This window comes from Peromyscus eremicus, chromosome 14, assembly GCF_949786415.1.
Source record: "Peromyscus eremicus chromosome 14, PerEre_H2_v1, whole genome shotgun sequence".
Taxonomy (NCBI): Eukaryota; Metazoa; Chordata; class Mammalia; order Rodentia; family Cricetidae; genus Peromyscus; species Peromyscus eremicus.
The window spans coordinates 56,223,144-56,238,967 of NC_081430.1; the positions used below are offsets into that span (position 1 = coordinate 56,223,144).

Genomic DNA, 15,824 nt, shown 5'->3' on the forward strand with positions numbered 1-15,824 from the left:
GAAGGAAATGACAAGTGTGGCCATGCTCTGCATGCCTCCTGGTACCAGCATGCACTGGCTGGCAGCATCCCTTGATAGTCTCTTACACTAAATGCCCATAAATGGTCCTGGCTCAGTAGGTGGGACCAACCACCAGGAGGGAGGGAATAGGCATTCCATAGTCTCCAGAGCTGGGGTTCTGGGGGCTGGTCCAGCATCCAGGGGTGCAACGGCTTCTCAGGCAACATTCCGGGGCTGCTGAGGAGAGGCCCCAGGCAAGGGAGGGCAGTGCCTAGAATTATCCACCAATCGCACAGGTTCCTGGCACCGGGAGCACGCTCTTATCTGCCCAGCCCGACATGGGGGGGTGGCCAGGCTGGCTGAGGCAGGACACTGCCTAGGGGCTGGACACAGAGCAGTCCCAAGCCAGGCTGGGTGGGTGACGGCTGTGGAGGGCTCTGAGTGTCCCTGCAGGCTGGTGGCCAGCTGGCTGCCCATCTCCCCCACCATGTCGGACGGCGAGGGCCCCTCAGCTGGTGAGTGGCAGTGCTATATTTACCGGCCATGGCTCCGGTTGCAAAGGCAAGGCCTCCGGTCACCAAGGGCACCCGGCCCCCCATGGGCTGCAGGCAGCAGTGAGGTGGGGACCCCTTCCTCCTCGCTTGACACCTGGGAGCTGCAGCCCAGCGTGGGCAGTTTGAGTTCCAGAGCTCAGTTCTGACCGCACCCCCGATTTCCTAGTAGGCTTTAGCAGGAAGCTGTGCCTATAACAAATTCTCAGGTTGTCAGCCTGGAGAAGGGGCAGCGCTGACCACAGGGTGCAGGAATCAAGCTGGGGGCTGGGCTTCCAAGGGAAGGCATGTAACCATGAATCTGGGGTGGTTCATAGGGCCTGGGAGGTTTCCTGGGACCGTGAGCCCATGGGGATGTCCTGAGCCCCTCCACCGGCTCGAGATTAGCTCGCTGAGACCTCCAAACTCTCTGGACTGGAGGTGGCTAGGGAGACAGGTGAGAAGAGATGCAGTCAGATTCTGGGTCCTGCCCACATGCCCAGACATGTGGTGGGGATTGGCTGTCTCAAATAGTGGGCAGGCTGTGATGTTTTCCTTGAACTAGCCTGGGGCAGGGTGGGTGCAGAGGACAGGATGATCAGTGTTTACTGTGGAGCTCTGGAGTAATCGGTCCAGGCTCCGATCTACCTACAGGTTGTGTGACATCTATCATGTGGTTTGATTTCTCTGAGCTTCAATGTCTGTAGGTGACAATGGGAATGTGGTTATGTTACCTAACCCACAGTGTGTGAAAATTATGATAATGTACAAAAGTGTCTGCTGGTGCCCGGTATGTCGTAAGTGCAGTGGCTCCTTTGAGACAGGGTAAGAGGGGACTGAGAGTAGGTGCTCAGAGGTACACATGGCCTGGGCATCTCCCTGCAGTGGTGTCCTTGGTAAGACACGGCTCAGTTCTGGCCCATAGAGTCTTTATCCTAAAACCTCGCCTTGGTGATTCTTGGGCTTTCACAGGCACGCCAAGCTGTCCCGGGAGGCACTGTGACATCTGATGGACAGTCTGGGCCTGGCTCTGGGTGTGCATGTGTGTCGGGAGGGAGACATGGACAAAAGCAGCCTGACCTCGCCTGCTTCCATTGGGCGCCAGCGGAGCTGGCTGCCAAGCGTTGCTGCTCCGGCTGTGGAGACCGCCGGTGCCTGGGGAGCAGCCAACAGCAGTCTCTGGCTGGCCAGGCCCCACACCTGACACAAACCCGGAATAGCTCTCTCCCTGCACCCGGGACACAGCCCTCATTTTAGCAGTTTGTAAAGCCACCCGTAGGTAGAGTATTTCAGGAAGGCTAAGACAATTTTTAGCCTGCCAGGGCAATGGTGTGGTACTGAGTGTACATGTGTGTTGGGTCTGGGGGCCAGAGTGTCCTCTCTGTCTCTTCTTTGACTAGGAGAGAGGCATTGGGCTGGGAGGCTGGGGCTGGGGTCACTACTGGTTCATTTTGTCCTGGCTCAGCAGAGGCCCTGGGCAAGCTCCGAGCATCATTTTCCTGGCTGTAAAACACAATGCAGTGGTCTTTGTCCTCCATATATGAGTTTGACATAGACCGTTGTTTGAGAATATAAATATGCCCTGCTAAGGAGGGGCATAGAGAGGGCATCAGCTACATAGAGAGGCCCTGTCACAAACAAACAAACAAACAACCACAAAGCAATAGAAAACAAAAGAGATGCCTTTCCCCTAAACAACAGCAAACCAAACTAGGCAGTTGGGGCAGGGTAGCAGGCTCTGGGCAGGAAAGAGTCTCCTGACATTCAGGTTTCTCCAGGACTCCCGCCTCCAGCAACAGACCCAGGAAGCTGCCGTGGAATCTCCCTGTTGTCCCTAACCAGTCTCAGGGACTGTGACAACAGTGTCAACATTCTTGAGACCTGCGAGTGAGCCCTTGAGCGTTGCTCTATATAGTTCTCTCATCTCTTCGGGGGGGGGGGGGCAGTGAAGGGGTTCTCCCCTTCATGCTGCAGTAAGAATCAAGGAACCCCAAACACGTAGCGTCATTAAAATGATGCCAGTGCTAGTTAGCAGTGTGAGGGGCTGTCTCGTCAATAAGTAAGCTGCCGTGCAGAGAAGGAAGCGATGGGACCTAGTCCTGGCCGTTTTGGATAGGCCATTTACTGCCTGGAGGTGAATGACATCAACTCCACTGTATAGCTAAGAAAACTGAAGTCCAGGGGGTCAGGTGGCATGCCCAAGGCCATCCCACTGCTGCAGCGTTCAGCAGAGACCAGAACCAAGCCCACCCCATTTTCTTTGCTCAGTACCCAGGTTAGGTCCTCATTCCAGGAGTCTCTGCCTTCAGCAACACCCCTTTATTCAGAGATAGCTAGAGCTCAACACTGCCTCCAATTATCTGGAGCCTGTAAAAAAAAAATGTGGTACCTTGTTAGGGCATCCGAGAGGGGAGCGCAGCGGGTGGTACAGACTGCGATTTATGGCCCCATGCCTGGGCGGGCAAGCCTGGAGGAGGCTAAGGTTACCCAGGAGTCAGCATTGTATTTATAGCAGGAACTGCCGGCCCACTGAAGACACGGCCTTTTCAGTGCCTGCATTTTAGACTAGACTCTCCCTGGGTGCAGGGGTGACTTGAATGCATCACTTGACCTGACAAAGTCTTAGTTTCAACATTGGTGAAATGAGGGCTTGCCCCATCCCTCACTGGGTCTGTGTTTAGCACCTTCTGGACATCCCAGCTCTGAAGGGACTTATTCCACACATCCCGACATTCCTGTGTTGACCTTACAGCATCCAGTCCCTTTCAATAGGAAGGAGCAGCCCGGCCCCGGGCTGCCAGTTTCTCCTACTTTAGGAAGGGAAATGATGTGTGCAGTCAACTCTGAGCCTTAAGAACAGCCTGCTGCATTATCAGATAGCAGTGAATGCAGTCAGACCAGCTCAGGGTTCAAATCCCTGCTCTTCCACTCACTGGCTCTGTGGCCTTGAGCAACTCATTTACTTGATAGGTGAACATTTGTCCTACTGGAGAGCATGGTGTGTGTGTGTGTGTGTGTGTGTGTGTGTGTGTGTGTGTGTGTGTGTGTGTGTATGTGTTGTGTGTGTAACCATAATTGAGTATGGGGTTGTGGTGAAAGTGTGTATCATAACTGAGTCTATGGTGGTGGGGGACTGAAACTGAGAATGTGGTGGAGAAGAGGAAACTGAGTCTATGGTGGTGGGGTTGGGGCTTAACTGAGTATGCGTCTGGTTGCTGAGTGACCTTCTGCTTCTTCCTGTGTAACTTCTGCCAGTTCCATTGCGGTCAACCCGCTCTTACCTTCAGAAATGGCTGCTCTGTTTGTTTGTTTTTCGAGACAGGGTTTCTCTGTCTGGCAGTCCTGGAACTTGCTTTGTAGGCCAGGCTGGCCTTGAACAGAGATCTGCCTGCCTCAGTTTCCCTCTTGATACTGTCATTGAGGGAGGGTTGCTCTCCCTTAAACATCAACTCGCTTCACACTCCTTTGCCAGGAGACTCAGCTAAGAGGGCCCCTGACATCCTCACAGGCCCCCCGGGTACTTGGCTCTTGAAGTACTTGGCTCTCTGTGTCAATTCAGAGGCATTTTCCCAAGACACTGGGGGAGCCAGCCATAGTTCACTTGTCCAGGCACATGGGAGACACGACTTCTTCCTCCCAAGGCCTCATGTTGGGTCCCTCAGCAGGTACTAGGGACCTCTTCTTACCCCGGCCAACCCCAGCTCTTCAGTTTCCCCCTGGAAGCTGCCCCCAATCCACGCTGTCCCAGACTCCACCCAGTACAGCTGTGCAGACCTCCGAGGAGAGGCCTGACAACGTTCCCTGCCCTGGATTCGGGGTAGGCAAACACTGTGAAGAGGGCAGAGAGGACCCAGGAGTGACCCTGGAACACAGAGGAGGCCTCTGAGATGATCTCAGGCCACTGGCTCTGGGAAGGGACTGAGTCACTCTGGCGGTCTGAGCCAGGCTCTCTGCCCTGCGCCTCTCAAGGCTCACCAGCCATGCTAGCTCCAGGAGAGCAAGAGGAGTGATGTGAGCTCAGTGTCCGAAAGGCAGCCTGGGTTCTGTCCTCCTCTATGCCCGCTGACTGGCTGATTGACAGCCCACTTCAGAGCCTTGTATGCGTCTCTGGAGGAGATGAACCCAAGCACTGTCCATCTGCTTTCTGTGACGGTGACAGTGCCCGAGACCATCACATCACAAGGAGGAAAGGGTCACTTTGCCTTCACTGTAGGGTTGCAGCGCGTGGTCACTTGGCACTGTGGCTCTGGGCCAGTGGCAGGCAGGACATTGTGGTGGGAACACATGATGGCAGAGTGGCTTACCTCACAGCACCCAGGAAGCTGAGGGGGAGAAAGGAGGGAATAAGGTCCTAATAAACTTCCTCCTACCGGGCCCCATTTCCTGCTGATAGTGTCCCTTTAACATATGGACCTCTAAGACACATTCAAGATCCAAACCGCAAAGCTCTCTGGGACACTACTCTTGGAGGGGTCTCTGGGCCCTGAGGCTTTGCTCCGGGCTGCTCGCCCTTTGAGGTTGAGGGTTGTCTGACGTCCCCCTTCCTAGTCAAGTGACTGCAATCTATAGGTAGAAGGGAGCCAGTGAAGACTCTGGAGCCAAGGAGGGGGGGTCGGCACCTGAATTGTTGGGGTACTGTGGACAGAGGCACTGGAGAAAGACTATGGAGGTCAAGAGGTCGGGGAGGACCCAGTAGAATGTCTTAGTCTCACCTGTGAGGGGGAGGTGACACTGTGACCTTGGGGTGTTGTGGAGTCTGTGAGATGATGCCTTTCAATTCCCTATAAATGTGGAGTCTGGGAGAGGCGGGAGGCAGCAGGTGGCCCTCTTTAAAGTGTCACTATAGATGTGGTGAGCACTCAGAGCTTGTGTGAAGGGATTAACCTGAGCAACATTGAACTACCTCATGGGAGAGGCTGGGTGTGGGGCAGGATGGCCACTCCCATTATTGTCCCTTATCATGGTTCATACCATACTTCCAGCTCACAGTTCCCATGTTGTGCATGGGGGAAACTGAGCCCAAGAGAGAAAGATCAGTCAGTCACCCAGCAATGGCGCTGTGAGCTGCTCTCTCTAACAGGTCCCACTGTGCTCCAGCATTGTGCTAAGGGCTCTCATCCACTTTCTCCTGTTCAAAACCAGCCCATCACCAGACATGGGATGAGGGTCTGCCTCTTCAGGGACCCTTCCCTGAGATTTGCAGCTTCAGGGACCCTGTACATTGGAATCTACATCCTGTTGTCTCATTGGGCAACATTCTTGAAGGATGCTTGCCTGGCCTGATCATACCCTGTGCTACTTGCTGGAGTGCTAAGGTACTGGGTGTCTGAGTACAGCTGGAGCACTCATTATCCTGTATCCAGACACGGGCCTCCTTCTCTTTCTACATTCAAGGAGGTTATCCATTATCATATGTGACACTTACTGGCTAGCCACACATGACTGTGCATCTGTCCCATATTTGGATATCAGTGGGACTTTCATACGGGCTCAGCACAGCCCTCACACATGATTTTAACTCTGAGCAGCAGATGAATGTTCTCACTGCTAGAGCCATGTTCCAGTGTCTCCAGTACTCATGAGAACTTCCTGATTATGAGAAGAAATACAAGGCAAGCATACAGGAAGCCGTTAGGAGTTCAATGTGGGAGTTTTGCACCAACTGGAATTGAACATTGTTGAGACAGCAAGATGTTTTAATCAGTTTTATTTATTTTGCATGTATATGTGTGTGTATGAGTTTGGGTGTGTGCCATATGTACACATGGTGATCAAGGGACAGCTGGCAGCATGTGAGTCCCAGGGCTTATACTCAGTCCATCAGGCTTGGGGGAAACACCTTTATCTACTGAGACATCTTGCTGGGCCCTGTATTTGTATTTTTCACAGTGTGTGTGTGTGTGTGTGTGTGTGTGTGTGTGTGTGTGTTAGTGTGCACACACAGTGGCACATGTAGTAGCGGTCAGGGGACAATGTGAAGGCATCAACTCTCTTCTGCTGTGTGGGTTCTGGAGACCAAACTCCACTTGTCAGCTTGTCAACAAGTGCTTTCACATCCCAAGCTATCTCACCAGCCTGATTTATCATATTTTTAAAAGAAATAAAATTGCCGGGCAGTGGTAGCACATGCCTTTTATCCCAGCACTTGGGAGGCAGAGGCAGGTGGATCTCTCTGAGAAACCCTGTCTCAAAAAACCAAAAAGAAAAAAGAAAAAGAAAAGAAATAAAGTTATTAGCATTTGGAGCCACAGACTATTTTCTTCTTGACATTATACAGTCAAAATAAAGCACAGGAACTGTTTGCTGAGGCAGGTTTAACCCTTCAGTGGTCCTTTGTATGCTGCATTTTTATTTCAAGGTTGGTACTCATTAAAATGTCCTCTTTGTTTCCACTGACTGTGCTGAAGTCAGGACGGGCTTGGTTTGCTGTGGAAAACACAAATTGCTGTGGTTCACAGTGGTGAAGGGTTTCTCACTCATGCAAAGTCCATTCCAGTCGGCTCCAGGTAGAGCAGGTCCCTTACACAGAAGTGTATATTGGGATGTTTCCATACAGGCCCAGACCCCCCCCCCCCATCATTCACATGGGAAGACAGAGCTGATACCAGCATGGCCAATCATATGGCCCCACAGGAAGTGATGGACATGGCTGTGCTGGCATCTCATTGGCCAAAGCATGTCACATGACATGTATGAAGGCAAAAGGATGGGCAAGTGCTGTCTGAATGAATAATAGTAATATTATTGACTCTCCCCTACTCCAAGACTTTTTGTAATGCTATAGTAATCCACTTTAATTATGAAAAGCCCAGAGCACATTGTGTAAACTGTGGTCAGCAGACATTCATGATGTAGGTCATGTGACTTTCAACATGCAAATTATACAAAAAAAAGGGCGAGAATTTTCAAGCTGTCTTGCTCTCCCACAGATGTGAATTTACACTTAAAAGCACAAAAATATCCATTCGTCTGTTCATGGACACTTAGACTGTTTCTGTCTCTTGGCTGTCTTGACACGCTGCCTGGAGTGCAGATGTCCCTAAACACACTGATTCCATTTCCCTAGGAGTGAGATTTGGGTCAGATGGTGGATCTATTTTTAATTTTTTGAGGAAGCTCCATACTGATTTCCATAGTGGCCAGACTAGTTTACATTCCCACCAGCCGTGGATGAGGGCTCTTCTTCCTCAGCTGCCTTCCAATTTTTTAAATGTTTTGTAGTGTGTGTGTGTGTGTGTGTGTGTGTGTGTGTGTGTGTGTGTGTGTAGATGATATGTGTATAGGTGTGCGTGCTTGAGTACACATGTGAAGTCAGAATTCTCTCCACTCACTTTTACATGGTTCTGGAGATTGAACCCAGGTTTTTTGGGCCTGTGTGGCCAGTGCGTTTCTCCTGTGAAGCCGTTTCTTTTTGACTCCAGCCGTTCTATCAGGCACAAGGTAATGTCTTGCTGTGATTTTAGTTTGCATTTCCCTGGTGATTACTGGTGTCCAGTGTGTTTGCCCATACCTCGTGGCCATTTGAATGTTTCCTTTTGAGAAATGTCCATCAGGCCTGGCTGCTCACTTTGCAATTGGGTTGTTCGGTTCTTAACTATCAAGCTGTTTGAGTTGCTTTCTTTCTTTGTTCCTTTTCTTTTTAATTTAGTTTTTCAGTTTTTAGTTTTTTGGTTTTTGAGACAGCATCTTAACTATGTATCTCTGGCTTGACCTGAAACTCACTGTAGACCAGGCGGTCCTGAAACTCACTGTAGACCAGGCGGTCCTGAAACTCACTCTGTAGACTAGGCTGGCCTTAAACTCACAGTGCTTTTCCTCCCTCTGCCTCCTGAGCGCTGGAATTAAAGGAATGTGCCACAACTGATGGTCCTTTTAAAAATTAATTAATTGATTATTCACTTTTATGAGAAAGGGTCTATATACTGTAACCCAGGCTGGTCTATAACTCACTATGTAGCTCAGGTTAGCCTCAAAATCATAGCACTCATCTTGCCTCAGCCTCCCCAATGCTGGGGTTATAGGCATGAACCACTACACTTGGCTTGGATTTCTTTCTTTCTTTTAAAGATCTCTCTCTCTCTCTCTCCCTCCCTTCCTCTGTGTGTGTCTGAATGCATGTGCATGTACATGCGAGTGTCTAAGGTGGCCAGAAAAGGGTGTCAGATCCCTTGGAGCTGGAGTTACAGGTGGTTGTGAGTCCCCTGATGTGGGTCCTCTGTAAGAGCTGTACATGCTCTTAGCCCCTGGGCCATCTTTCCAGCTCCCTGAATTTCTCATGTGTCATTCATATTAACCCTTTGTTAGATGCATACAGTTTTTCTTTGGGGACCTTTCCATGACCCCTGAAGATACCAGGATCTAAGAATTCTCAAGTAGTTACATAAAATGCTACAACTTACACATCCTCTGAAGTACTTTACATCGTCTCTAGATGACTGATACTTCCTGCCACTGTGTGGAGTCTATGGAAGGCTACCACACTGTGCTGGTAAGGGAGAGATGACAAGGTCATCTGCACATGTCCAGTAGAGGACACTTTGGACCTAATTACACAGCCCTTGTCAGGTACAGCGTGATATTCTGCTCTTGAACACTTTGTTTCCCAGTTGACTGGATCCACAGATGCAGCAGAGAGGGCCCAGAAGGCAGACTGTCCTTTACAGGGATTGTCTGCCGTCCTGGAGGTGGTCTCTCGGCCCTGTGGGATGTTTTCCATGCTGTGCACAGCTCGTTCATGGGATACAATCCCATTTGTCTGTTTGTGCTTTTGTTAGCTACGCTTTTGAGCTATTATTGAAAATAAACCCTCGCCCAGAATGATGTGTACATTGGTGGATGAATGGATAAAGGAGTGTGGGCTATTACAATGGAATGCTAGTCAGGCATAAAAAAGGAAACCCAGCCACCTGTGACAACACAGCATGGAATTGTGTCACCCAGCATAATGATGAGTCTGGCATCAGAAGACAAATGCTGTATGACCTCACTCTCTTGTAGAGTCTAAAAGAACTGGTCCGTAGATGTGGAGTGTAGAATGGTTCTTATCTGGGGCTGGGGCAGGGAGCAGGGAGCAGGGCAGGGAGGGACTTGGACAAGGGAACAGAATCTTAGGGAGACTCAAGAAGTACATTTGGGATCTGCGGGACGGCATGGTTGTTGAGGATGGCATACCGCACTCATGGAAAGTAGAGAGAGGGGAGGTAAGAGCTCTCAGCGTTAGATGACCCTGCGAGGCGTCTGCTCTCGGCGTTAGATAACCCTGCGAGGCGTCTGCTCTCGGCGTTAGATAACCCTGCGAGGCGGTCTGTTTGTTCATTGCCGGATTCGAGCGACGCATGCAGACTTCAAAACATCGTGTGCACACAATAAATCACATGTAATAGAATTTGTTTGTTAATTTTAGTCAAAAAGAGGAAATCAGAACAGAGGCAGGTAAGAAGCAAGGGTAACAGGAAACCATGTATTAGCCAAGGAGAGAACAGACACACTTCAGTCTCAGACCTCTGGTCACAGAATTGTGAGACAATAAATTTATGTTATCTAAGAAAAAGAGAAAGGAAAGAAAAACAAAAAAAAATCAACTTCTGAAAGATTTGATTCCAATTCCAGCAAGGGATAACACAGCTAAGAAAAACATTAGCTGATGATGGTCAAGAGTCTCGTGTGTGTGTGTGTGTGTGTGTGTGTGTGTGTGTGTGTGTGTGTATGTGTGTGTGTGTATGTGTGTGTGTGTGTGTGTGTTCACACGTATGTGCATCATGCGGAGGCCAGAGGTCACACTGGTTTTCTCGGTGACTCTCTAGCTTATGTGTTTGAGACGGCGTCCCTCACTGAACCTGGGGCTCACTGATTTGGCTAGACTGGCTGGTCCTTTAGGCCCAGGGATTCTCTCTCCTCTGCCTTCCTACCAGGGAGAATGCAGGTGCACACTGCCCTGCTAGGCTTTTCAAGCGCTTCTGCACATCTAAACTGACTGAGCCGGCTGAGCCATCTCCCCAGCTCCAAAAGTCTCTTTTGGTGTTCTGTTTGGTAAGGAACAAAAGAGGACTGTGGCTGGCAAAGCCCAGAACAGACCAAGTGGTGGTATCCCAGGCAGCTTAGAAGAAAATGATCATAGGAAAATAGTGGGGGAGGTCTGTGAAAGCTCCAGGGATAGTCTGCTTTGTGGCTGTGGTAGGCACGATCACACACAATCCACGGAAGACTCAGTCCACAGTGGACAGCTTTACCAGAGGCTATAGTCACAGGCTTGCAATCCCAGCATGGGAGACTGGGCCAGAAAGACGGGGAGCTTGAGGCCAGCCTGAGCTACAGAGTAAGACCCTGTTTCAACTAACTAATGAACTAACTAATGAACTAACTAACTAACTAACAACTAACTAACTAACCATCAACCCACCTAACTAACTAACTAACTAACTAACTAATCAACCAACCAGTTTACCACTGTTCTGATAGTATATATGCATAGCCAAATGAATTCAAATAAAAATTTACCTCCTATCAGAGGGCAGAGCACAACACACCTTGGTTCTTATCACAAGAGAAGACCTGGTTTAAAGTAGAGTTTGCGGGGCTGGGGAGATGGCTCAGTGGGGATGAGCATTTGCTCTGCAAGTGTGAGTTTGAATCTCCAGCACCCACGTAAAAAGCCAGGCATGACTTTATGTGCCTACAAGCCCAACACTGGGGGTAGAGACAAGAGGGAGCTGGCTGGCTGACCAGCCCAGCAGAAACGGTAAATTTCTGGTTCGATGAGAGACACTATCTCTGACCTTTACATGTGTGTGCATCTGATACTGATACATATGTAACACACACACACACATACACACACATACACACACACACACACACACACACACACTCCACACGAGTTTTTAGCCTCTATGATGTCTATGATGCCTTCCCTAAGGATGTACAACATTACTAGAAACAGGACTGAGATTGTAGGTGGGGCCGTGAGCTCTGCTCTGGGGACACAATGCTTCCGCAGTCCTGCATTGGCTGGAACCACGTCTTCTAGGAATCATACCTCATCATTTCCAGTGGGAAAATGTCAAATATTGGTATAGCCACAAATATCCTTCTAGGCTCTAAGCTCTGAGAGGGGTGCTCAGTTTGATGCCACAGTTCTTACCAAGCATGCACGATGAGCCACCTGTTCCCTGTGTCCTTGGAAAGCAGGGCTTCCTGGAGAGACCTAGGTTTGAAGTTGGAGGCCTGGCCTGGAGTCAGCTCTGTCTAAAAAGCCCCATCGGGCAAGTCCATTGCTTCCAGAGTGTTCACCACAGGGTCCTAGCCAGGTGCACAACATAAAGACAAATGTATCTCTTCCCTTTGCCTGAGCCAGGGCCAGGGAGGCACCCCCAAAGCACCAGCCATCTGCTGGAGCTGTTGGGGACTGCAGCAGGTTCCTGGCTCTGCCCCATGACCAGAATAGGCTGAACAGTACCTGCGGTAGTAGGACTCTCCATCCTGTCCAGGGCTGCAATGATGTTGCCTGTGCCTTCCCCCCAACCCCCGCCGAGGGCTCACAATTCCTTACAGAGAGAGGCATACGTGGAACCAGGTTCCTGTCAGGTATGTGCATGTGCCCTGCCTGCAGACACTGCTTCCCATCTGTGCTTGCTCATGCAGGTTGTCACAACTCTATCAGATGACACTTGTGCACAAGCTCAGACACCTGGGATGAACACAAATAACAGACAGACGCTAACATTTACAGGGAGAAAAAACAAAACCGACCAGACCAGCCCAAAACTTAGGGCTTGGGGAGAGTTGTCAGGAAAGCGTCTGCTGTGCAAGCATGAGGTCTTGGGTTCTAGCCCCTCTGCTGCTCCACTGTAGGGTCGATCCTAAGGGGCCCAACTCTCCTGGAAATATAGAGAAATTTCTAGAGGATGTGGAGTTGCCCCAAACCCAGCCTGTACCCAGGGTCCAGTGTCACAGGACAGGGATGTAGGGAGTCTGAGGAATACCAGCTGCGGCTCACAGGCAGTGGAATCTGAGGGGAGAACAGGCTTCCTTCAAGGAGTGGCTTGTGCTTTGTAAATAGTGGAGAAAGGCCATGGCTCACCGGCCAGGCCACTTCTGGGACCCAAGAGTACCCAGTTTGTATCTGTTGATCACTTCAGGTTTGCACTGGGCCAGGGTTGATAAGGAGAGCTTGTGGACAGGCCTGGGTAGTCCCTTACTGCAGGACCTTAGGGAAAGAGGCCAGCCAGTCCTGGGGAGCCCTAAGAGTTGATGGGAGGGTCCAGTTCAGCACCCCGGTCTTCAAAGGTGCCAAGTCTCTCTCCTGCCCTCCGGCAGACATCAGTCAGGTAGAGAGTGGGAATGAGGCTGCAGAGCCTTGCTGCGGGGATGGCGAGACTTAAGAAAGTGGACCCCATGCCACAAAACCCCAGACTCTCCCTATGGACTTTTTGTCCGTTTTTTCTGTCCTTCCTAAAACTTGCTGAGTATATTGGGAAAGGGATGAGTCTCAATAGTGCCGAGGTGATACAGATAGGTGCCACCAGGACTAACAGGTGTAATGGCTATTGAGGGTGTGTGTGTCCCCACTCCTCACCAGGCCGGACTCCACTTGGGCCAGGCCTGGCAGGAGGAGAGACTGTAGCCAGGTTTTCAGCAAACGTATCTGGTGTCCTTAGGCACACTCAGGGCAGCAAAAGGACCAGGGTGGAAGGCTGGCCCCATGGCCCCTGGACAGCTCCTGCCTACAGCTCCAGGCCAGGCTTTTCAGAGGATATAGGTTCATGGAGTTCATGGTGCTCAGGGTCCTCTGAGACCATCTGAGGAAACAAAAGGAATGGCCAGGGACACCTACAGCTGCAGGTTTTGTATGGGTAAGTCATGGGTTCAAATCCTGCCTCTATTGTCCCACCTCTCATTTTTTTGGGTAACTATTTTCTTGAAATATCACCCATATGCTATAAGATTCGACCATTTAGGGCTGGGGGTGTGGTTTAGTTGGTAGAGTGAATAGCATGCATAAACCCCTGGCTTCTGTCCCCAGCACCGCCCAAAATCAGGTGAAATGGTACATAGTACATGATGCATGCCTGTAATCTTAGCATTCAGGAGTTAGGGATAATGCTCAGAAATTCAAGGTTATCCTTGCTGCATATGAAGCTTGAGACCTTTTAGGGGTACATGGGTTCTTTTCTCAAAAAAATAGTAAGTACGCTGCCCTTTATTTTGCCCATTCTGCAGTTGTCACATGAAGGCATCCCGTACCCAACAGTGCTCACACCTCTCCCTTTCCTGGGCCTCTGGCAGCCTCGAGTCTGCTTCCTGTGTCTCTAGATTTGCCCACTCTGGACTGAGCATGTGTATGTTGTTGGATGCTGTACAGCTGAGATCTCTTTCACTTAGGGGAATATCCAAGCTTGTTGTTGCAGCCAGAGTCAGGACATCATTGTACCTCTTTGCAAGTCCCGCTGTGGGGACTGATCCATTCATTAGCTGATGGCACTGGCCACCACACCTGGCCGTGTTGGCGTGAGAACTCACGCTCCAGACCATGGCTTGTGGGTGCTTATTTTGTGTTCCATTAGCACTGCCAGCTGGCATGTCTGCCTTGACCCCACATCCCCTCAGGGAACTGCATTATAATCGTGGTCACTCTGGGGAGTATGGGGTATCAACTCACTGTGTCTTTGGCTTCTCTGGTGATGAAGGCTGCTATGTATTTTCTTAGATACTCACTGGCCAACACTTCTTGGCTTTGTGACCTCAAGCCTCAGTTTGCCAACCTGTATAAGGGGACAGTGACAGCATCTGCTTCTCAAGTTTAAGCAATGTTCAGGTCCTGACCCTAGATGACTTCCAGTGGACATCGCTGTTTGGAGCTGCATGCTGCATTGGGGTCCTTCCTCCAAAAGCTAGTAGCAGAGAGGGACAAAGAGGAAGCCAGACACATGGAGGCGTGTGTGTGTCCAAAGCCCCACTGGAAAGGCCATCAGAGAAGGTGCTGATGGACATGGCCCAGGCCTGGGTGATCTTCCCTTCGGCTTTGAAGTGCTGCCAGGCTGTGGATGGGCAAGCCAAGACAGACACTCCCCAGTGGAATGCAGACAGGCCTGGCTGGCACCAAGTGTCTGACAAGGGGAATCGATGTGTCCTTCTTATAAATAGTTTGGATACCCGGGCACTTGGAGCAGTGACTTTTACAGTTCCGCTGGTCACTGGAGGGCTCTGTAGGCAGGGGCACCCTCCTGTGAGGCTGTGCAGCTGTGCCCTGTGCCGAGCGCCTACGGCCTGGTAGAGGTGCCGAGGTTAGACTGATTGTGTATCGGTAACCTGAGCCGGGTGGAGGTGAGGGACCTAATCAGCCTGTCACAGTGGAAACCAACCCACCTGGGAACGGCGAGCTTATTAGGAGGCTCCTGGGAACAGAACCAGGCTGGGAGGAGGGGAGAGTCTCCGAGGGGCCTGGGGTATTCACTGAATCTATTCAGTTGAGAGGGAGGTGACACCTGCAGAGCTCCTGGCTCTGAGCCAGATGTTCGTAGAGACTGCAGCCGGCTGAGTGCCAGGCTCATTCTCTGCCCTGGTGGTGTGTTCTGGGCCAAAGGGGCCACAGGTGGAGAATAGGGAAGGAGGGCAGGATGGAGGAACCAGGCTGGCACTGGCACTATGTGATCTCTATCCTCTCCTGACGCTCGTCCCCTCGTGTGCGAGATGAGGCTGATGACGCAGGGACGTGAAATGTTCCTGTAGGCTCATGCATCTGAACACTCGGTCCCCGATGGTGGCACCACTTTGGGAAGTTATGGGTCCTGTGGGGGGTGGGGCCGAGCCAGAAGAAGGGGGTTGTTGGAGGTCACTTTGAGGGTTAAATCCAGCCCCGACTTCTGGTCCCAGCTGTGTTTAGTGATCTACCAAGACGTGAGCAAGCCACCTCAGGCTCTTGCTTCCATGGCCATGGGCTGTTCCCGCCTCTGCTTCCCCTCTGTTATGGACTGTACCCTCTCAGCAAGCAAGTAAATCCTTCCTTCCAGCTGTTTCTGCCACTAGTACGATGTCTTAACACATGTGCTCAAAGACAGAGCTGGGGAACTGGGGTCCTTTTTGATCAGAGCCCCTAAAAACAGAGCTTTCGTTTTATATGTGTGACCTGTTGAGACAGACTCTCAGGAGAAACAGAAAGGAGAGGGTGCCAGGTGAAGTCAGACCCCCAAAGGCAGGGGCCTGACCGTCTTTGTCTGCAGATGGTCAGTAGACATCTGCTGAATGTCTCATTGATTACACATTCCTGCATCTTTATCCATGCCAGCCTTATCCTGT

The 15,824-nt window shown here is 50.8% G+C and overlaps 1 protein-coding gene across 1 annotated transcript in view; it reads left to right on the forward strand.

The window, feature by feature from the left end:
- Positions 1–197: 197 nt before the first annotated feature.
- Eml1 (EMAP like 1) overlaps positions 198–15,824 on the forward strand; it is a 157,428-nt gene continuing 141,801 nt past the window's right edge. The window contains exon 1 of the mRNA XM_059278953.1: positions 198–515. Coding sequence (XP_059134936.1) covers positions 488–515 — 28 coding nt within the window. The 5' untranslated portion in view covers positions 198–487. The remainder of the gene's footprint in view (positions 516–15,824) is intronic.